General features: G+C 45.1%; 1 protein-coding gene across 1 annotated transcript in view; it reads left to right on the top strand.

Annotated features, from left to right (window-relative positions):
- The window catches only part of LOC145359798 (roundabout homolog 2-like), a 286,183-nt gene that overhangs the window by 158,355 nt on the left and 103,557 nt on the right, over positions 1–24,271 (top strand). The window contains exon 7 of the mRNA XM_080214574.1: positions 21,033–21,157. Within this exon, the coding sequence (XP_080070700.1) occupies positions 21,033–21,157 (125 nt within the window). The remainder of the gene's footprint in view (positions 1–21,032; positions 21,158–24,271) is intronic.

Here is a 24,271-nt window from a genome sequence, read left to right on the forward strand (position 1 = left end):
GGTTCGATTCCCAGCTCGGGTCACTGTCTATGTGGAGTTTGCACATTCTCCTCGTGTCTGCGTGGGTTTCCTCTGGGTGCTCCGGTTTCCTCCCACAGTCCAAAGATGTGCGGGTTAGGTTGATTGGCCATGCTAAGAAATTGCCCCTTCGTGTCCAGGGATGCATAGGTTAGAGGGATTAGTGCGTATAATATGTGGGGATATGGGGGTAGGGCCTGGGTGGGATTGTGTTCGGTGCAGACTCGATGGGCCGAAGGGCCTCTTTCTGCACTGTAGGGTTCTATGATTCTATAAGACGTGCTGGTTGGTGCATTGACCATGCTAAACTCTCCCTCAGTGTACCCGAACAGGCACCGGAGTGTGACGACTAGGGAATTTTCTCAGTAACTGCATTGCACTGTTAATGTAAGCCTACTCATGACACTAACAAATAAATAAACTTAAACTCTGAACAGGGATAGCAAAGTCCCAGTCACCACAGGCACACACCCTTACTCAGGCTCCAGAAGAGCCAGCGATGGAGGTGGCTTGGGTGAACCATTCTGGGAAAGAAGGAAGTGTTCTGACTGGATGAAAAAATTTAAACTGCATCATTACAACACACTTCCTGATGACGTGATTGGGCAGCAATGGTGATATCTTCACTGAGGAATGTTTGCTCCCTGCTGGCCTCACATAATAAACACATTGTGGGGAGAGAGGAGGGAGAAACGTTTACCCAAAAACTGCATTTCCGGTGTCTTTTTGCACTTAACATTCAAAATGTCCAAGAAATGATAATCCCAACCAATGGGTTGTTATTGAGCCAAATACTTTCATTCTAACCTGATTCTAATCGGCCATAGGAACATTGTGGAAACATTTACCATTTCTTTCCCTCAACTTACAATGGTAACAAGTACTGATATTGAGAGCACGGCCATAGATTTCACAGGCTTGCACCATTACAACCAGCTTTGTTTTCAAAGGAGTGCTAGGTGCATGACAAAAGAGGCAGTATAACTCCAGGCTCAGGTTGTAATCTGCAGTCAGGGAATGTCACTGCGGAAAATTGCTACTTTGGAATTAAATCATTAAGATGTCCAGTACAAAGCCTGTATCTATTGGCGTTTAGAAGAATGGGAGGTGTCCTTATTGAGACATATAGGATTCTCAGAGTAGATGCGGAGAAGTTGTTTCCCCTTGTCAGAGAGTCTAGACCAGAAGGTTTAATCTTAGAGTAAGAGGTTGTCATTTAAGACAGAGGAGGAATCTCTCATAGAATTAGAGAATTCCTATAGAGCAGAAAGAGGCCAATTTGGCCCATCAAGCCCAAACCAGCGACAATCCAACCCAGGCTCTATCCCCGTAACCCCACACATTTACCCTGACACAAAGGGGCAATTGAGCATGGCCAATCCACCTAACCTGCACATCTTTGGACTGTGGGAGGAAACCAGAACACCCGGGGGAAACTCATGGAGAACAAGAGGAATGTGCCAAGTCCGCATGTCTCAGGAGTAATGAATCTGTGGAACTCTTTTCCGCAGAGGGCTATAGAAGTTAGATTACTAAATATGTTCAAGGCTGAGATGGACAGATCTTTAATCAGTAAGGGGATCAAAGGTAGTGGGGATAAGGTGGGAAGTAGAATTGAGGGTGGTCAGATTAGTCATGATCATATTGAATGTTGGAGTGGACTGGGTGTGCCAAATGGCCTACTGCTGCTCCTACACTTTATGCTAAACCTTTACAAATCACTGATTAGGCCTCAGGTGGAGCGTTGGAGTCTAGGTTTGATGTGAAAACCTCAGAGAGTGCCGAGGAAATTTATTGGACTGGTTAATGGGGGACACCAGTTACATAGAGAGAGTGGAGCAACTGGAGTTGTTCTTTTGGAAGAGGGGAGGTGAAAGGGAAATTGAATGAAGGTGCTTGAAATTGTGGAATGGTCTTGATAGAGGAGATAGGGACAGAGTTTTAACACTGACTGGAGCATTGATAACCGGGACGCACGCTTGAAGAGGTTGACAGATAAACCAGAGGAGAGAGAAAGACAGAGATACTCTGCCTAAAGGTTACTGGGTGCAGATTCAATAGCAACTTTCAAAACAGAATTGGGTAAATGCGTGAAAAATGTGTTGGACTGTGTGGAAAGTGAGTGGAACCAATTGGATTGTTCTACCAAAAGGCTGGCACAGGCTGAATGGGCCAAAAGGCCTCCTTTTGTGCTGTAAGATTTTATGATTGAAGATTTGCTTATCTTGGGTATCCATTGCTATTTCAGTGGATGCACAATATGATTGAATGGCAATTAGATACCGCTGGTCAGCTTGGATGAGAAATTCTCCGGTCTCGCCTGCCGTGGGAATGTAGCAAGCAAGACAGAAAGTTCAGCAGATCATTTACAGATCTGTTGAGCTCAGGTGGGAATTTCTGGTCTTGGGGCGCACAGAGCTGAATAATCCTGCCCCTTGTTTCCAAAGTATCTTGGGTGCATCTAATGGCAAAAGATTATTTTATTGTGTTCTAGTTTGCTTTTGGTAATCCCAGTGCTGTAGAATTAATTGCAGTGTATGTACGTCCATCCTTATGATACCCATTAGCTCCAAGGGGTCAGGGTTAAACCATGGCTTGGCAGCCTGTAATCAAGTCCCAGTCACCACATCTGTCCTTACTTACGTTTATTATTGACAATCAGAGATTAACATCTGGAGTAACTTTCTGGGAAGCAGCTGTGCTGACTGCCAGAAGGTTTGCATCAAGGCTTTTTGTTAGTGAATCAAGGCAGAATACTATCCAGGAAAAGTGAATTCATCCGACCAGAATCGAGTCCTTCAATTGCAAAGATGATCATAGTTCCCATATTTCCTCACCATCATAAAAACTCAATTTCAAGGACCCGAGGGCGTACAGAGAAAGTTAACCAGGATATAAAAGCAAATTACTGCGGATGCTGGAATCTGAAACCAAAAGAGAAAATGCTGGAAAATCTCAGCAGGTCTGGCAGCATCTGTAGGAAAGTTTACCAGGGCGTTGCCTGGGGTGGAGCATCTGAGCTATAAGGAGAGACTAGATAGGCTTGGATTGTTTTCTTTAGAGCAGAGAAGGCTGAGGAGGGACATGATTGAGGTGCATAAGATCATGAGGGGTACGGACAGAGTGAGTAAGGAGCAGCATTTATTGAATAGTCAATAACGAGGGAGCATAGTTTCAAGGGAGGAGGCAGGAGATTCGGAAGAGATTTGAGAAAAAAAACCTTTTCAGTCAGAAAGTTGTGGGGATCTGGAACGCACTGCCTGGTAGTGAAGGCTGGAAACCTTACAACCTTTAGGAAAATATTTGGATGTGCATTTGAAATATAACATTCAAGGATATGGGACAAGCGCAGGAAAATGGGATTAGCGTGCCTTTAGTGGTAGATATTGTCAGTGCAGATTTGATGGGCCGAAGGGCCTTTTCTGCACTGTATGATTTTATGGGTGTAATTTTCGCATCCCGCCAACCATGGGAATTGTAGTGGGCGGGACAGGACCCTGCAAAGGTCCATTGACCTCAGGTGGGATTTTCCTGTCCTGGGCGAGCGGGGCTGGAAAATCCCATTCTGTGACTATTTCAACCTGCACTTCTTCCGCGATTATGTCTCCATTGTTTCATTCTTTCAGTTTCTGATTTTATCTGGCTGTGTGGGTGGTGCTGACCCTGATGTTGATCAAAGTATAGGAGTTGGCCAGAATACTTTCCCCATTTTTGTCCCCCAAATAATACCTTGGGATCTTTAATGTCTACCTAAGAGAGAAAGGATGGCTTGGTGCAAGATTTCATCCCAAACGCCGAACCTCACCCTCTGACTTTTACTGATGACTTGGTGAGTTATTTGCACAAAGCTCTGTAGTGGGTTTTAAAACCTGAGCACTGGGACTCATATTTAGCATGCTTGCTCTTAGATCAAAGCAGGTAACTTAAAGTTTCCCTGAGAAGATGGGACTGGGTCTTCTGTGTTTCGAAGCAGTAATTGCTACACTGCTTCAGAGGGCACTAAAAACATAGAAATGGACTCGAGCTACATGTTGGAACAGGGAATGAATTTAAGGAGGAGTTAGACAGATTTTTAATTAGTAATGAGTTGAAGGATTATGGGGAGAAGGCAGGAAAATGGGGATGAAGAGCATATCAACTGTGATCAAATAGCAGAGTAGACTTGATGGGCTGAATGGCCTAATTCTGCTCCTGTATCTTATGAACTTAGTTCTTGCTATCTGATAGTGCCCAGTTCTCTTATCTGAAGGACATTGGTGAACCGGTTGAGTTTTGTTTTGACAATGGTCATTTTGTCTTGTTCCTGCCCACCAAATAGCTAGGAATAATAATGCAGCTGTATAGGGCATTGGTGAGGCCGCAACTGGAGTACTGTGTGCATTTTTGGGCGCCGCACCTGCGCAAAGATATTTTGGCCTTGGAGGGAGTGCAGAGGAGGTTTACTAGGCTGATACCGGAGTTGAGGGGGTTGAGCTATGAGGAGAGGCTGAATAAACTGGGCTTGAACTCGTTAGAGTTTAGAAGAATGAGAGGAGATCTCATTGAGACGTATAAGATGATGAATGGGATGGATAGGATAGAGGTGGAAAGACTCTTCCCGCTCAAAAAAGACAATAGGACTAGGGGGCACAGCCTCAAGATAAAAGGGGGGTGGTTTAGAACGGAGTTGAGGAGGAACTTCTTCACTCAAAGGGTGGTGAATCTCTGGAATTCTCTGCCCGTTGAAGTGGTGGAGGCTGCCTCGCTAAATATTTTTAAGACGCGGGTTGATGGGTTTTTGATAGGAGAGGGGATTAAGGGTTATGGGGAGAGGGCGGGAAAGTGGAACTGAGCCACGACAGATCAGCCATGATCTTATTGAATGGCGGGGCAGGCTCGAAGGGCTGGATGGCCTACTCCTGCTCCTATTTCTTATGTTCTTATGTTCTAATATAGGAACAGGTGTTGGCCATTCACCCCCTCAAATCTATTCTGCAATGAAATCCATGTCTGATATGCAATCTAACTCCTTTGCCCCATATCCCTTAATGACTTTGCATAACGAAAATCTTATCAATCTCAGACTTAAAATGAACAACATGACCCCAATACCATCAGCCATCTGTAGAAGAGAGAATTCCAAACTTCTCCCTCACTTGGCCATCACTTAGGGGTTGGCTGTAATTTTTAGACTATGTCCTCCTAGCCTGGAATTCTCCAACCAGCAGAAATAGCTTCTCTCCGTCAAGCCGGTCTGTTTCCCCAAATATTGTAGAAGTTTGATTCGAATTGGCCTAAATTCCAGTGAATGCAGTCCTGGATATCCTGAATTTATCAACGGTGTTCCAAGCAATGGGATTGGAACTCTCAACCATTGGATTGTGAATCCAGCACCAAGTGCATTTTGGAAATGCAGTCCCAAACAATGAGGAGCCTTTTCCTTAGACGCTGACTCTGCTTAGAGAGAAACCTTGCTTCTATGCAGGGTGCAGTTGGGTACTTGGCCTCTGGTGACTCTAACGAGACTAATGCGAGCAGACAAATTAGGAACAGGAGTAGGCCACTCAGCCCCTCGAGAATGCTCCACCATTCAATTAGATCATAGGTATTCTGACTGTAATCTCATCCCCACATTGCTGCCTGCCCCCATTAACCTTTCACCCAATGTTACTCATAGAGCTCTACAATGCAGAAAGAGGCCTCTCGGCCCATCAAGTCTGCACCGAACACAATCCCATCCAGGCCCTACCCCCATATCCCCACATATTTTACCCACTAATCCCTCTAACCTACGCATCTCACGACACTAAGGGTCAATATTTTAGGATGGTCAATCAACCTAACCCGCACATCTTTGGACTGTGGGAGGAAACCGGAGCACCCGGAGGAAACCCATGCAGACACGAGGAGAATGTGCAAACTCCACACAGACAGTGACCCGAGCCGGGAATCGAACCCAGGTCCCTGGAGCTGTGAAGCAGCAGTGCTAACCACTGTGCTACCGTGCTGCCCAAAAATCTACAGTTACTCAAGGATCTATCTAGCTCCGCCTTAAAAATACTCAAAGGTCGGAATGTTATCACCATTCACGCCGGCAGGATTTTCCCATCCTGCTGCAATGAAAGGAGGTTTGGCTGGGTGCCGATTCTGGCATTCCCTGCTGGCCTTGGGCACGATCTTATGAGCCGCGGGCGGGCGTGCCAGTAAAATTCCAGCCTATGACTATGCTTCCGCTGCCTTTTTGGCAAAGTGCACTCACGACCCTCTGATGGAAAAAATTTCTCTTTAAGTCTGTCTTGAATCAGTGAATTCTTAGTTTTATACAGTGACCCCCCCACCCCCGCCAAAAGTTGTGGATTTTCCAACGAGTGGAAAGATCTGCCTTGTTGACTAGCCTCAGGATCTCAGAGGTTTCGATGAAAACTGGAGTGGCCCAGGGCAGCAGACGGACAGTGAGAGAGATTTGAGTAAATTCCCGACTGGTTAGACCACTGGCCCTGGGCCCTGTCCCTTCAATTTGAAAGAGAATGCATTACAACAACAGGCAGAGAACAGAGAGAAGTATAACAATGGACTGCACGGAGATATAGGACTAAACAGCGCTATTGGTAAACAGTGAAATCCTGACCTTTTGAAGCTCGCTTCAGCTGCTCAAGGTCTGTGAGAGTATTTATCCTAAAAGATTCAATCTGATCTGACAGCGCTGTCTGAATTCAAAGGGCACGCCTCCCTGTGTCACCTTAATTTCCTGTGCACCACATTCTAATCTCCCTTATCGTACTGAAACCATCTTTGACCAGAAATTGGAGGGTTTTGTTTGTCATACATGGAGGCTGTTCTTCTTGTCGGTGTTTCTCTCTCTCTCTCTCTCTCTCTCTGGTTTCCCTGAAGTGAAGAAGACTGGGAGACAAACCGGAATATTGATAATCAGTGACTCAAACCTCCCGAGCCGGATTCTCATTAGCACTTTCATCATTCTCTGCCTGTCCAAAACCAAAATCAAAATTCTTTTGATCTTGTGACTTTCATTGGTCCTTTCTGAAAGTGAAACCTCTTCCACTTGTAATAAAGCAGTAGGTCTATGTTTGAAATCATGCAACATTAACTGAGTGACACCCGAGCCTCTAAGGGTGATGGGGAACCGTTTTACAAAAATTGTGCCCCAGCACTTGCCTGTCGCTTTATTCGGGTTGCTTATGGACTAAGCTTGGAATGACTCAGTCCAGATCAACAACATAAGCAGGCACTGGCGCTGGGACGACAACATCACCCAGCTTCTTAACACAGCACTTGAGAGGCTAGCCGGGGGGGGGACTAGTGTTGTGAACCCCAAATCTCTCGCCACCCCATCCACCCCCCTCCTCGCAGTGTCCGAGCTTTGTCATTTTCAAGTGTGTTCAGTGCTTTGTTTTATATCCTGGGAGAGCCCACCCTGAGTCAGGGTCATACGCAAGGTGTAACTGCCCTCCAAAGGCAACTTGGGATGGGCAATAAATTAGGTAGGCAGTTCAGGGCCGAAGGGCCTCTTCTGCACTCTGGTATTCTCTGATTCTGTGACATGGGCCAGCATTTATTCCCCATCCCAAGTTGCCTTTGGAGGGCAGTTGAGAGTCAACCACATTGCTGTGGCTCTGGAGTCATGTGCTGGCCAGTCTAGGTAAGGACGGCAGATTTCCTTCCCTAAAGGATATTAGTGAACCAGATGGGTTTTTCCGACAATCATCAGTAGATTCTTAATTCCAGATTTTTTTTACTGAATTCAAATTTCACCATCTGCCGTGACAGGATTCGAACCCAGGTCCCCAGAGCATTTTCTGGTATAATAGTCAAGCGATAATACCATAGAAATATAGAAAAACTACAGCACAATACAGGTCCTTCGGCCCACAAAGTTGTGCTGAATATGTCCCTACCTTAGAGATTGCTAGGCTTACCTATAACCCTCTATCTTACTAAGTTCCATGTACTTATCTAAAAGTAAGTTAAAAGACCCTATCGAATCTGCCTCCACCACCGTTGCCAGCAGCCGATTCCACGTATCCACCACTCTCTGAGTAAAAAACTTACCCCTGACATCTCCTCTGTACCTACTCCCCAGCACCCTAAACCTGTGTCCTCATGTGGCAACCATTTCAGCTCTGGGAAAAAGCCTCCGACTATCCACTCAATCAATACCTCTCAACATCTTATACACCTCTATCAGGTCGCCCCTCCTCCTTCATCTCTCCAAGGAGAAAAGGCCGAGCTCCCTCAGCCTTGTCTGATAAGACATGCTCCCCAATCCAGGCAACATCCTCTGCACCCTTTCTATGGCTCCCACATCTTTCCTGTAATGAGGCAACCAGAACTGAGCACAGTACTCCAGGTGAGGTCTGACCAGGGTCCTATATAGCTGCAACATTATCTCTCGACTCCTAAACTCAATTCCTCGATTGATGAAGGCCGGTACATCATACGCCTTCTTAACCACAGCTTCAACCTGCTTTCAGCATCCTATGAACTCGGACCCCAGAATCCTTCTGATCTTCCATACTACCAAGAGCCCTACCATTAATATTATATTCTGCCGTCCTATTTGACCCTCCAAAATGAACCACTTCACACTTATCTGGGTTGAACTCCATTTGCCACTTCGCCGCCCAGTCTTGCATCCTATCAATGTCTCGCTGCAACTTTTGACATCCTTCCACACTATCCACAACACCTTCAACCTTTGTGTCATCAGCAAACTTACCAACCCATCCCTCCACTTCCTCATCCAGGTCATTTATTAAAATCACAAAGTGTAAGGGTCCCAGAACAGATCCCTGGGGCACTCCACTGGTGACCGACCTCCATGCAGAATATGACCCATCTATAACCACTCTTTGCCTTCTGTGGGCAAGCCAGTTCTGGATCCACAAAGCAATGTCCACTTGGATCCCATGTCCCCTCACTTTCTCAATAAGCCTTGCATGGGGCACCTTAGCAAATGTCTTGCTAAAGTCCATATATACTACATCTACTGCTCTTTGTTCATCAATGTGATTAGTCACATCTTCAAAAAATTCAATCAGGCTCATAAGGCATGATCTGCCTTTGACAAAACCATGCTGACCATTCTTAATCATATTATACCTCTCCAAATGTTCATAAATCCTTCCTCTCAGGATCTTCTCTATCAACTTACCAACCACTGAGGTTAGACCATCTATCAGGATGAGACTGGGTTTAATCTATTCTGACATTCTTGTGTCCTGGTTCTGGGTCTGCCCTGCTTGACTCAGCACAGTAAGAAGTCTTACAAACACCAGGTTAAAGTCCAACAGATTTAATTGGTAGCAAACGCCGCTGGCTTTCGGAGCGCTTGCTACACCTTGGTCAGGTGAGTGGGAGTCCTTTTTGTTTGCTACCAAATAAACCTGTTGGACTTTAACCTGGTGTTGTAAGACTTCGTACTGTGTTTACCCCAGTCCAACACTGGCATCTCCACATCATGACTCAGCACAGGCCAGGGACTGACTCTGGGCCCTGATCATTAGGAGCCACTACGCACTGTGCAGAGGAGTATCATCTGGAGGGCTCCTGAACCATGTTTCTTGTTAACAGATATAATCAGAGTGGACTCCCATGTGTCTGCCAGCATCCTTCACAAAATTAATCTGCCTATACAGCAATATCCTCAGGTACTGGGCAGCAAGTAACGCAGGGATGTTAATTGCACTTTGGTAACCACACACGCACACACAGCAACTCGATACCATCATTCACAGAGTGGGAATTGTTTTGTGTTGTGGGAGCAGGATTTTTGAATGCCCAGAGGATCCTGACTCAGAGAGGGACTATCTCCAAATCTATAGCTTCATTAACCCAAAGCCTCAGATGATCAGCACCACAATCTAACACCTGACACTGCGGCACATGTTCTCCCTATCTGCCACCGCTCAGCTCACACACACACTGATTGTTTGCTGCTCTCTTTAAGTGACTGTGGGTGTGCAGTAATCCATTTGAATGGTAGCTGTGAGACGTTCCTTTTTATATAGCAAGCAGTACCATTATTTTTGCACAAACAAACTTGGTTGCAGAGAGAATGAGGATATGGTCCCACCTCTGGAACAGGTGTCACCAGAGGAAAGACTGTTGGGAGCTCCAGGTAAATGCACTTTGAGCCACAAAGCACAGGATGGTCTTCAGGTTTATTTGTTTCATCAATATAGGGCTTGTAGGAAGATTCTGTCGATAATATGAAAGTTCGATAGCCAGAATGAAAGTGGCTCTGTATTTAAAAAATTATTTGTTTATTAGTGTCACAAGTAGGCTTACCTTAACGCTGTAATGAAATTACTGTGGAAATCCTCTAGTTGCCACACTCTAACACCTGTTTGGGTACGCTGAGGGAGAATTTAGCATGGCCAAATGCACCTCACCAGCACATCTTTTGGACTGTGGGTGAGACAGCAGTGCTAACCACCGTGCCGCCTGTATTACACACGGGCTGCTTTAAGTTCACATTTATACGTTTGCTGTAGAATTCATCCTGAGCTATAAATGCTGCAGATTTGTCAGGAAACAGTTCAGTGATATGAGTGAGTTACGGAGTTCTCACTCAAACCATTCCAGCCCAGTCCCAAACTCAGAAAGAACTCTGCCACAGAGTGACATTTTCATTTCCCCGATGCACCTGGCTTTGTGAGAGCTCTTGAATAAATTTGCAATTTATGCCAAATTAGCAACAGTTTTGTATTCTGGTGCCATGCCGCTGACAACTGAGTTGGCACTGAACCCAAATCATTTCACTTCGGACCCTTGTAGCTGTCACAGGACAGAAATCTTCCATTGTTCAACTGGATCAAACCCAGATGCCAAGTGTGAGGGGTCAGTGTGCTCACCCACTTTGTTTGCAGAAAAACTCTTTAAAAAGAATGGCGCTGGCACTCTGTATTATCAAATCATACAGTGCAGAAGAGTCCCTTCAGCCCATCGAGTCCATACTGACACATTACAAATACCTAATCCTATCTGCCAGCCCTTGGCCCATAGTCTTGAATGTTATAATGAGCCAAGTGCTCATCCAGATACTTGTTAAAGGATGTGAGACAACCCATCTCTACCACCCTCCCAGGCAGCGCATTTCAGACCATCAGCATGCTCTGGGTAAAAAAGTTTTTCCTCACATCCCCCTAAACCTCCCAGCTCTCCCTTTGTGACTGACCCTTCAGCTAAGAGGAATAGTTACTCCTTATCCACTCTGTCCATGCCCCTCATAATCTTGTACACCTCGATCAGGTCACCTCTTAGTCTTGTCTGCTCCAATGAAAACAACTCGAGCGTATCCAATCTCTCTTCATAACTTAGATGTTCCGTCCTAGGCAGCATCCTGGTGAATCTCCTCTGCACCCCTTCCAATGCAATCGCATCCTTCTGATAATGTGGTGACCAGGACAATATGCTGTACTCCAGCTGTGGCCTCACCAAAGCTTTATACAACCCCAGCATGACCTCCCTACTTTTGTAATCTATGCCTCGATTGATAAAAGCAAGTGTCCCACACGCCTTTTTTACCACCCTACTAACATGCCATTCTGCTTTCAGAGATCTGTGTACCTTTCGTTCCACAGAAATTCCTAGTGTCCTATCACAATCCCCTCCGATAAAGGCAAAATACTGCAGGTGCTGGAATCTGAAACAAAAACAGAAAATGCTGCAGAAATTCAGCAGACTCTGACGAAGGGTTATCCCAACTGGAAACGTTGGCTCTGTTCTCTCTCTCCACAAATGCTGTCAGGCCTGCTGAATTCCTCTAGCATTTTCTGTTTTTGTTTCAGATTCCAGCATCTGCAGTATTTTGCCTTTATCGGAAGGCCCAAATCCCCTCATGCCCCTGCCTGACAAACAGGTGTCTCCAAAACCCCAACCTTACCGTGATTCCAGCCTTCATTAGATCCTCTTCCTGAGGGATTGACTGTAATTCCAGCAATGGCCACCGCACTTGGACCTGACGCTACTGTGACTATAGAGCTGCCGGCCAATTAGATTGACTCTCGGAAATGGGCTTCCCTCCCAGATTAGGGTGGACGTCTCACCCTTAGCCAATTAAAGCCTCACTGAACGGGGCAGTCTGTGCATCCCAGCCCACTCTTCAGGTTGCAGGATGGGAAACCCCTCCAGGGAAAGTTCTGTCCCTCATCTTTATTTTCAAGTCCTCCATGGCTCTGCCCTCCCTATCTCTGTAAACCTCCCCAATCCCACAATCCTCCAAGGAATCTGTGCTCATCTATTGTTTATCAGTGATGTCAGTGATGTGTGGCGGTAGTTTTCTGGTCTGGATCTTTTGTCCCCTCTTGGGGCCACAATCCGAGATGGGCAGGGCTCCCTCGGTCCCTGTGCTGGCCCCAACCCGCTTCTGGACCATTTTTCTAAAGACAGGGTCAGAGCCAAAGCGCTACTCACCTGCACAGATTTCTTCAAAGCGTATTTTGGGCTAATTAAAGGCCGCTAACTGGAATTTGCCAGTCAGCCTCCAGGTTTCCCTATCAGCAACAGGGGGCCAGTTCACCTGCTAGAGGAGGGCACCCAGCAGCAAGAGATGGGGTGAGGGATAGGACTCCCTAAACCCAACCCCCCCCCCCCCCCCCCACCCTTCCTACTCTCTCTCACCCCCACCATGCTCTCCATTCCCCACATTGGTGACCTGACTGCTCAATCTAATTTGTAATTAAAGATTTGACAAAGTCTGAGACAGGATGTCACCATGTTGACATTCCACAACAGCAAGCTACAAATTTGATTGGTCCTCCAGTTTTGGGACCCCTACCGCCATCTTTAATTGGACAGAGAATCTGTCTTAATGCCAATTAAGGGGATGCCCCGTGAAATCTGTGAGTGACCCCATGGCAGGTTTGAGGTCAGGATCTGGAAACAGTGTTGACCTCTGCATCCTGCCATGGAGCCAAGAGAAAATCCAGCCCTTTGTCTCTGTTTATCGCTCTGGATCTATCTCTGAATCTAAATAGAGGTCTCTCTGTCTATGGCTGTATATCCCCATGTGTATGTGTCCGTCTAATTCTGTTTCTCTTTGAGTAGTTGGCTCTCTGTGCGTGTGTGTGTGTGTGCACACAGGAATGTGTGTGCATATGTGTCAACACGTGTGCGTGTGATGTGTACATGGTGTGTGCACATGTGTTTGTATGTTCATGTGCATGCAGGCATGCATGTGTATGTGTGTGCACGTCTGTCTACGTTAGGATGTGTGTGTATGCATGCTTCCGTATGCATCTGCATGTGTGTGTTTGTGCGTGTGTGTGCATGCTTCTCTCTAAGTATCCCTCGCTTGGAGTCCTATAGTTTTGGACACTGATTGAATCCTGGCCATTCCAATCCCCTCTGTTATTGTGTAGCTCCTTGCCTCAAATGTCATATGTGCCTCAGTGGAACATATTTGTCTCTGAATCTGAGGTTGTGGCTCAAAATCTAATCTTATTGAGTGTCGGGATCTTTCCTGCCTGCTGGAGAGAGACTCGCGCTGGCTCAATGCGGGAAGGCCTACTGAAATTGGTTTACCAGGCTAATCCCAGGGATGGTGGAATTGATGTATATGGAGAGATTGACTAGGTTAGGATTGTTTTCGCTGGAGTTCAGACAAATGGCAGAGTATTGATAGGCAAAAGGATCTGGGTGTACAGGTACTCAGGTCACTGAAAGTGGCAGCACAGATGGAGAAGTTATTCAAGAAGGCATACGGCATGCTTGCCTTCATCGGTCGGGACGTTGAGTTTAAAAATTGGCAAGTCATGTTGTAGCTTTATAGAATCTTAGTTTGGCCGCACTTGGAATATAGTGTTCAATTCTGATCGCCACACTACCAGAACGATGTGGAGGCTTTGGAGAGGGTTACAGAAAAGATTTACCAGGATGTTGCCTGGTATGGAGGACATTAGCTATGAGGAGAGGTCAGAAAAATTTGGGTTGTTCTCACTGGAACAACAGAAGTTGAGGGGCGACGTGATAGAAGTCTACAAGATTATGAGAGGCATGAACAGAATGGATAGTCAGAAGTTTTTTCCCAGAGTGGAAGAGTCAGTTACTAGGGGACACAGGTTTAAGGTGCGAGGGCAAGGTTTAAAAGAGGCAGATTATATGAGACAGATTTTTTTACACAGAGGTTGGTAGTTGCCTGGAACTTGTTGCCGGGGGAGGTAGTGGAAGCAGATACAGTAGTGACTTTTAAGGGGCGTCTTGACAAATACATGAATAGGATGGGAATATAGGGATATGGTCCCCAAAAGGGTAGAGGAGTTCTAGTTAAGTCAGACAGCATGGTCAGTACAGGTTTGGAGGGCTGAAGGGCCTGTTCCTCTGTTGTAATTTCCTTTGTTCTTTGAATGAGGTGGGATCTCAGAGATTTATAAAATTCTAATAGGACTAAACAGGGTAGATGCAGGGAGGATTTTCCTGTTGGTTGGGGGAGTCCAAAATTAGGGGTCACAGTCTGAGGATTCAGGGTAAACCACACCATTCAGCTCTGATAAAAGGTCATCGAGACTCAAAATGTTGGCTTTATTATCTCTCCAGAGATGCTGCGAGATCTGGTGACATTTTCCAGCATTTTTCTGTTTTGTTTCAGATTCCAGCATTCGCATTATTTTGTGTTTGTCTGGCTTTTATCACTGTTGTTTGATGGAGTTTGTTGTGTTCGCAAGGATAAATGCGAGGACACTTTCTACTGGGTTCATATCCTTTGATTTTTATGACCTTAATCTTCTCTGCATAACTGCGCTGGATTGGGGCGACGGGAGGGCGGGGGGAGTGGGTGTTTCACGGTAACTCCACTACATCAGTGGCTGCACGTCCAATGTACTCAAATTACTGTAAAGCATTTAAAGTTTGAAGTTTATCTATTAGTATCACAAGTAGGCTGACATTAACACTGCAATGAAGTTACTGTGAAAATACCCTAGTCACCACACTCCAGCACCTGTTAGGGTACACTGAATGAAAATTTAGCATGGCCAATGCACCTAACCAGCACGTCTTTCAGACTGTGGGAGGAAACCGGAGCACCCGGAGGAAACCAATGCAAAACATGGGGAGAACATGCAGACTCCTGACAGGCAGTGACCCAAGCCAGGAATCGAACCCAGGTCCCTGGCACTGTGAGGCAGCAGTGCCACTTTTGCTGACAACCTCAGATTGTGAAAGGCATTGTGGAACTGCTAATCTTTCTTTCGGTATATTTGCACCGTACCCTTTATTTAGCAAGGTAAAATTCACAGGAACTGAGTCCTCCCAATGCCCGTCTGTGAAAATCTGTCCTAACTATTCTCATCTAAACATCTGGCTTTCATCCCTGTTTGTAATCGCTCCCTGTTGGATGTCATCATCTTAATATTGGATACTTTTAAAAGGCTTTTTCTGTGGAAGCCTCGAGTGTTGAGTTGATGGATTAAAGCCTTTTCATTCAAGGACATCTCTCAGGAGCAGGCTCCTGATTACAGGGCTGCAGGTCCTGTCATTTCCTTTCAGCACACGTTTACATCCAGTTCAAAAGCTATAATCTCAGTGTAGGCCAGATGTCAATATCCTTCAGCACCTTTTACTGTGGGAAGCTCTGCCTGCTCAAAGGTATATTGAACTGCTTTGTCCATGTGTTGTATTTAGTATGACAGGCTAATAAAGAAATCCCTCTCATATCTTCCTTATTTATACCTTTCCCTTCACACTCTGTCATACTTCAGTCTATATAATGTACTGTTCACCAAACAGGAGAGCTGGTAGGAAGCTCAGCACTCTATAACTTTCTGTTTTACGGATTAGCTTGCAAGGATAAATGCGAGGACACTTTCGACTGGGTTCATATCCTTTGATTTTTATGACCTTAATCTTCTCTGCATAACTGCGCTGGATTGGGGCGTCGGGAGGGCGGGGGGGCTTCACAGTAACTTCACAGCAGTTTAATGTAAGCCTATTTGTGACACTAGTAAAAAAAAACTTAACTTGCCCCGATGCCCAGACGTCCCGCCCCACCCTGGAAATCCAGCACAGAATGTTTTGAGTCTTATTGGGGGAAGTTTACGGTTGCCGAGTGATCTCTGTGTCCTTGCCAAGTGGCCATTCTTCATGTTAGAGCTGTGATGCTGAATACTGACAGGCTTAACACACAGCACGAGCGTACACATACACTCACCACATACAAACATGCTAGCACCATATAAGCATACAGCAAACACCATACAGTTACAAATGCAAACCTAGGCATCATGTAAACAAGCAACAGAGAGGTTATAATCACTCAACAACACCATCCACATAAACACACATACAAACGTGCCATATACGCACATAATATTGCTGTGATCGGATGAGGAGGGGTAGAATGGGCCTCTCTATTCTCCCACTCTTTGATTGCAACAGTTGATCTTTTCAGAAAGGACGTGCTTGCCAATGCAGTGATTGTTTAACCGTTTACACACTGTGACAGTCAAAGACACAGGCTGGTTTCCTTGTAAGTTTTTAAGAAGAAAATAAAAACATTTATTATAATTCATACCAGGTCGAAACAAAATAAGACAGAAGGCTCCATCTCTCTCTCACACACACACACACACACACACACACACTCACAACACACGACAAAGTGGAAGGATAGATTAAGCAGTTTTATAAAGTCCAATAAAAGTCAATGGTTTATGGATCTTGTAAATTGATGAATTGAATGCTTTCAGACTGAGCTCAGTGGTCCTTTTGGATTCAGCATCGAGACCATTTAAAGACGATTGATGGATCACTTGTATCCTTTCTTTCTCGAAACAACAGCTGCTGGGTTGATTTTAAAACACTGCCTGTGGTGTGTTGTTGGTCAAAGAACAAGCAGGGTCTGAGCTTGCAGGCTGAGTGGAGACAGAGAGAGATCCCTATTCCGGGCCAAAATATTTGGTAGGTAGAGCGGGGAGAGCAAATTCAGCATGGAGCCGTTTCTTAAATCCAGAAAATGGGATAAGATGTCTCATCACACAATCCCCTCTCACCAACTGACCAGCTACCCAAACATGGTCATTGTTGATTCCAGATCCATGCTTTCCCTGATGAAATGATGGCTGGATGAGCTCCCTTCTCAGCCAGTGTTTGTGATCTGAGGTGATTCTATCTAATAATTTGTTCCCGCCCAGTTGTGTACACAGGTGATTGGCTGGATATTTTGTGAATGGGTCAGGAGGTGATCCAATCACATTCGTTCAAGGTGATTTTCTTTGATGGGTTCTTCCAGACAGGCTGGCTTCATTGGAATGACTTTGGGTTGTGTAAAATGTAATTATGTAAATGTTCAGCCATTTTACAAGCTGCTGTTTTAAGTCTCTGGAATGCTGTGTCAGTCTTTTAAAACTCAACCGGAGGTTTCAGCCTAATAATTAAATGCAGTCATTTTTGATATAAAGAATTGTTTTATAACAATGCACACATATACATAGGCACGTGCACACACACAACACACACTCACACTCATGCACACACACACGCACACACACACTCTCATGCACACACTACGCACCCATATAAATCCCATGGAGTGGTGGGAACCTTGACTATTTCCCTCCCTGCCTGGGGTCAATGATGTCAGTTGTTGTCCCAGCTATGGGTGAATTGGGCTGACTCTGGAACCTCTTTCCCTTTCTAGATCAGTACTACACAGAGCAGCACTTTTAACCCCGTGCCTCTCCTTGGTAGAGCTGAATGAACCTGACTGAACTCAGGAATCCTAATGTGTGGTTTACCTGGAACTTGGCCCTTCATTTCAACAGTCCTACGTAGGTTATATACATGTTGAAACACCAAAGACCATTGTCACAGCTTCAACATTGATCCCCATTTTATTACCTCAAACATTCCACGCTATGGCTGCCTTTCCTCCCAAGTGAATGTCAAAGATCCCATGGTACCATTCAAAGAACTGGAGAGGAGCTGTCTCTGTTATTGGGGTGGGGGGGGAGGGGGACAGCAAATTAAACATGGAGCAGTTCCTTAAAGACAAAGAAGATGGGGTGAGATAGCGCATTACGTGATCCCCATCTCACCACCTGGCCAGTTACTCAAACATGGTCATAGCCAGTTGACTCCAGATCCATGCTTTATATGATCAGATGATGGCTGGATGAGTTCCCTTCTCAACCAATGTTTGTTGTGCGAAGTGATTCTGTCTGATAATTTAATGATTCCTGCTGACTAATATGTATCCCACAACTAAAACAGATTCAGAAAATGCTGGAAAACCTCTGCAGGCCTGACAGCATCTGTGGAGAGAGATTGTTAGCTCTAACGAAGGGTCAACCAGACTCGAAATGTTAGCTCTATTCTCTCTCTGCAGATGATGACAGACTTGCTGAAATTTTCCAGCTTTTTCCTTTTTTTATTTCAGCTTCCCTCCTTTAGCTGAAACAGATTATCTGGTCACTATTTCATTGATGGTAAAGCATTCTGAGACATCCTGATGAGATGAGGACAAATGCAACAGAAAGAGAAGTTATTCCTTGTTTTTGTCTTAGATCTGTAGCTCTTTACTGAGAGGAACTAAGTTTATTACCAGTGTTTAATCTACAACTGCTGCAACTTTGAGATTAAACATGGAAATTGCTTAAAATATAGCAGACCATTCAGCATCTGAGAAGAGAGAAAACCCAGTTATCTCGATGACATGTGATGAAGAGGTGAACTCATTTTGATGAAGGGTTCATAAAGATTAAATTGAAAGATTGATAGGACTATGTATAAGGCTGAAAGAGGCTCCAGAGATAATTAGTAATTCAATACAAGCACACAGAAGAACAACTCATAACAAAGTATCTTTCTCTCAATTTTTTTGTAGGGTTACAAAACTGAATATTCAATAATAATGTATGTATTGTAAGTGGTGCAATCTGTTTGTGGGCAATCTGATAACTCATAGAGACACAAGTGGGCTATGAATGACTCATTATATAGCAACAAAACATTCTCATCATCTAGCATCTACCACAATGTCAAATAATTACTGTATTTACTATTATATCCCCATTATAAAAATGGAAATATAATTTCCATGTATGACTTGTGGTTTTCCTCAAGTCAAGTTGTCAACTGGACAGATGGGATTGTGGAATTTTTAATGAGGGAAACTAAATTTAGGATGAAGCCCCACCCCACAGAATTCCTAAGCGCAGGAGGAGACTATTTAGCACTTCGTGTCTGCACCAACTCTTCGACAGAGCATCCTACCCAGGCCCTAACCCTGTGATGTTCTCTCTGAAGGAACTCTTCAAAATGCAGCTAATGAAAATGTAATAAAACCTACTCCAACTTATAAATCAAAGAAAGGGTTTAATAAAGAAACATCATTACTCCAAACTTGGGGCCTCACCCTGGGCCACTCCAAGCTCCCCACAGTTCTGCATAGTCCCTTACTTATAGTGAATCAGCTGGTCAGCTGACTATGACATCAGTCTGTAATTGGTCCCATGTTTTACTGGGTCAGCTAACCCTTACATCTTGTTTCCATTGGTCACATTACATCCAATCAAAGTTGTCACCGATTCCATACTAATGCGTGACCCCACATATTTACCCCACTAATCCCCCGAGCCCCACACATACCTCCTTCAAATGTTCATAGCTCCTTGAATATGGAGCCACAGGTGGACATGGTGGTGAAGAAGGCATTCAGCATGCTTGGCTTCATTGGTCAGAAAGTTGAATACAGGAATTGGGGTGTCTTGTTGAAGTTGTACAAGGCATTGGTAAGGCCACACTTGGAATATTGTATACAGTTCTGGTCACCCTATTATAGAAAGGAAATTATTAAACTAGAAAGAATGCAGAAAAGATTTACCAGGATGCTACTGGGACTTGATAGTTTGATTTTATTTTATTTGACTTATTGTTGTCACATGTATCAGCATACAACGAAAAATATTGCTTCTTGCATGCTATACCAATAAAGCATGCCGTTCTTAGAGTTCATAGGGGAGAAGGAAGGGAGAGTGTGTAGAATGTAGTGTTACAGTTATAGTTAGGAGGATGTAGAGAAGGATCAACTTAATATAAGGTAGATCCATTCAAAAGTCTGATGGCAGCAGGGAAGAAGCTGTTCTTGAGTCGCTTGGTACATGACCTCAGACTTTTGTATCTCTTTCCAGATGGAAGAAGGTGGAAGAGAGAATGTCCGGGGTGTGTTGGGTCCTTAATTACGCTGGCTGCTTTGCCAAGCAGGAAATGTAGTCGGAGTCAATCGATGGGAGGCTGGTTTGCATGGTGGATTGGGCTATATTCATGACCTCTTGTAGTTTCTTGTGGTCTTGGGCAGAGCAGGAGCCATACCAAGCTGTGATACAACCAGAAAGAATGCTGATTTGATATCCTAATCCCGTCATCACCCCCTTGATGCTCTTTAGCCCTGAGAGTTATAGCTAATTTCTTCTTCAAATCACAGAATGTTTTGCCATCAGCTACTTTCTATGGTAGTGGATTCCACACATTCACCAGCCTTTGGGTGAAGAAATTTCTTCTCACCTCAGCCCTAAAAGGTTTACCCCCTTATCCTCAGACTATGACCCCTTAGTTCTGGACTCCCACACCATTGGGAACGTTCTTTCTGAATCTACCCTGTCTAATCCTGTTAGAATTTTATAAGTTTCTGTGAGATCCCCTCTTATTCTTCTAAACTCCAGTGAATGCAATCAAGAATTTCAGCGGAATGACATTTAGCCTCAACGACATTAAACGTTCATGAAAGCTTTCCCTTTGTGACATAAAACTGCTGTAAGTGTATTGGGAAGCTGATGTTAGTAATGATAGAATTCTTTTTAAATAAAAAGCTTGAAGGTCAAGAGAACATTTAATTGTGAATTAAGCTTCATCTCTCCATTTTTAATCTGTCAAAAGCCTGAAGCTCTTTGAACTCGTGGGGTTTTTTAGTATCCTGGGAATGATCTTTACTCGTTGCATAAGCCAGACTTTGTTGTGAGATTTCTTGCCCCCATTTTTTTAATTTGAGAAGTCACGCTGTTTTCTTTCTGTTCTTCCTGCAGTGCCGCCGCAGATCGTCGTGCGACCCCGGGATCAGATCGTAGCCCAGGGCCGCTCCGTCATCTTCCTCTGTGAGACCAAGGGGAACCCTCCTCCGGCTGTCTTTTGGCAAAAGGAGGGAAGCCAGGTGGGGTTTGTCACACTCGGAAGTAACAGAAACTCAAACTTATGGTCTTGTTCCTCATGAGAAAAGAGTCGAACATCTTTCTGAAAGGGGACGGTCTGTATCCGCGAAGGTGGAGACTATGGTGGCGTAGTGGTTAGCACTGTTGCCTCACAACGTCAGGGACTCGGGTTCGATTCCCAGCTTGGGTGGCTGTTCGTGTGGTGTCTGAACATTCTCCCCATGCCTGCATGGGTTTCCTCTGGGTGATCCGATTTCCTTCCACGTTCCAAAAACGTGCTGGTTAGGTGGATTGGCCATATTAAGTTCTCCCTCAGTGTACCTAAAGCAGGTACCGGAGTGTGGCAACTAGAGGATTTTCATAGTAACTTCAATATAGTGTTAATGTAATAAAGTTAAAGTTTATTTATTTGTCAAAAGTAGGCTTACATTAACAGTGCAATGAAGTTACTGTGAAAATCCCCTAGTCGCCACACTTCAGCGTCTGTTCAGGCATACTAAGGGGCAATTTAGCAAGGCCAATGCACCTAACCGGCATGTCTTTCGGACTGTGGGAGGAAACCGGAGCACCCAGAGAAACCCACGCAGACACAGGGAGAACTTGCAGACTCCGCACAGACAGTGACCCAAACCGGGAATCGAACCTGCTGTGAGCCTGCAGTGCTAACCACTGTGCCACCGTTGTGACAAACATAAACTTTACATTTTGAGCAGCAGCAGATGACATTGAATTCAGGCCTTCCACCCAATGGGCTAGGCAGTTCAACCATTTAATCGAATCACAGAGTCTCTACAGTGCAGAATCCATTCAGCCCATAAAAGTCTGCACCCTTATCCAGGTCCACCCCCTACCTATCCTCATAACCCTCCACACTCGGCCCATCAAGCCCATACTGACTGTCTAACAACAATCCCACCCAGGCCCTATCCCCATAACATCATGTATTTACCCCACTAATCCCTCTAACCTACACACCTTGGGGCAATTCAGCATGGACAATTCAACAATGCTGCACATCTTTGGACTGTGGAAATAAACCTGAGCACCCGGAGGAAACCCACGCAGACACAGGGAGAAACTCCACACAGACATGATGTGGCGATGCGTTCAGTCACTTGCCTTATGAAGGAGCTGCCTTCTGAAAGCTCGTAATTTCAAATTAACCCTGTTAGACTTTAATCTGGAGTTGTGAGACTTCTTACTGTGCTCACACAGATAATCACCCAAAGCTGGAATTGAACCCTATGAGGCAGCAGTGCTCACCACTCTGCCACTGTGCATCCCAGGGTATATTTGAACATAAATTAGAAAGAGAAAATGATGGGAATACTCAGAGGGTGAGGCAACTTCTATGGAGAGAGAAATAGTTAATGTTTCAGGTCAAGGCACGTAGTTGGAACAGAGTGGCATTGGGAGAAGTTTTTAATCTGCACCTCACTGCCCTATTCTGAGTTTGTTGCAATTGATACTGATGCTGACTACCTGAAATAATAGGGTATCCCACTGTCCAGCATGAATATCCCTCTTCTCCCATTAACGCATACAGTGACATACTTACAAACAGGACAACACTTCCTGTGAGTTGCCTGCAGACAATAAGAGTTCCTAAGCTTTAGCGTGCAGAGACTGGTTCCCTGGGCTTTCAAGTGCTTTTCAGGAGCTGCTGGGCTTCCACATGAGTGATCCTGTTAAGTTTTTGAGTAGAGAAAGTGCCTCAGCAAATACTGTTCTGCAGAGCAGTTACTGTAACTACAAGGCTTTGGGCCCCTGGGACATGGTCTCTGGGGTTAACTGTTACATTTAGACAATGAAGATATTACTATGTAAAGCTAGCCCAGCTGTCAGAGGTATCCTGTTGCTGTTAATAGGCTCATTCCCAGTGATTCTTTTACCCATTTTACTTCTTGGACTCGTCCTGCTAATTGACACCCTACCGCCCCCCCAGCGACCTTGGAACTTTGACCTTTCACCCAGCTCTTCATGTATTATTATTTGAAGCATTTAACCATTCTGGAAGTTCAACCCTTCTGATATTTCAAAACATAAATTTCATCAGAAAATTAGAACATAGAACAGTACAGCACAGTACAGGCCCTTCGGCCCTCGATGTTGTGCCGAGCTATGTCCAAACCCAAGATCAAGCTATCCCACTCCCTATCATTCTGGTGTGCTCCATGTGCCTATCCAATAACCGCCTGAAAGTTCGTAAAGCCTCCCACTCCACTGTCACACCAGACAGTGCATTCCACACCCCAACCACTCTCTGAGTAAAGAATCTACCTCGGACATCCCTCCTCTATCTCCCACCATGAACCTTGTAGTTATGCCGCCTAGTAAGAGCTACATCCACTCGAGGAAATAGCCTCTGCACATCCACTGTATCAATCCCCCTCATTGTCTTATAAACCTCTATTAAGTCGCCTCTCATCCTCCTCTGCTCTAAGGAGAAAAGCCCCAGCTCCCTCAACCTTCCCTCATTAGCATTAAAACATTTGCATGAATCCCAAATCTTGGCCATTCTGTCCTTGGAGCTTTGGAACAAAGACAGGAATTACTTTGCCATCACTTAGATCCTGGATGATGCCTGTATTTTTTTCTCTTTACTCTTTTACGGGATGTAACAGTGTTGACAAGGTTGGCATTTTTTGCCCATCCCTAATTGCCCTTTAACTTAATGGGTTCGTGAGGCCATGCACAGTGCGGGGAACAGGGGAGAGAGGGATTGCTGCGTGCACAGAGTAGGGAAGTTGAGGAAGGCATCCACGCTCTAATATCACACTCTAGACAACCAGCAGGTAAACATGAATCTGGATAGTGTCAGCAAGCAGCAATATGGGAGAGACTGCTGTGATATGGTAAGATGAGGGTGGGACAGTGGTTGGCACTGCTGCCTCACAGTGCTAGGGACCAGGATTCAATTCCCGGCTCGGGTCACTGTCTGTGTGGAGATTGAACATTCTCCCCGCGTCTGCGTGGGTTTCCTCTGGGTGCTCCGGTTTCATCCCACAGTCCGAAGATGTGTGGGTTAGGTTGATTGGCCATGCTAAATCGACCCTTGGTTGTCAGGGGGATTAGCAGAGTAAATATATGGGGTTACAGGAATAGGGCCTGAGTGG

This window comes from Carcharhinus amblyrhynchos, chromosome 29 (assembly GCF_965287045.1).
Source record: "Carcharhinus amblyrhynchos chromosome 29, sCarAmb.v2.hapA, whole genome shotgun sequence".
In the NCBI taxonomy this organism is placed as follows: domain Eukaryota; kingdom Metazoa; phylum Chordata; class Chondrichthyes; order Carcharhiniformes; family Carcharhinidae; genus Carcharhinus; species Carcharhinus amblyrhynchos.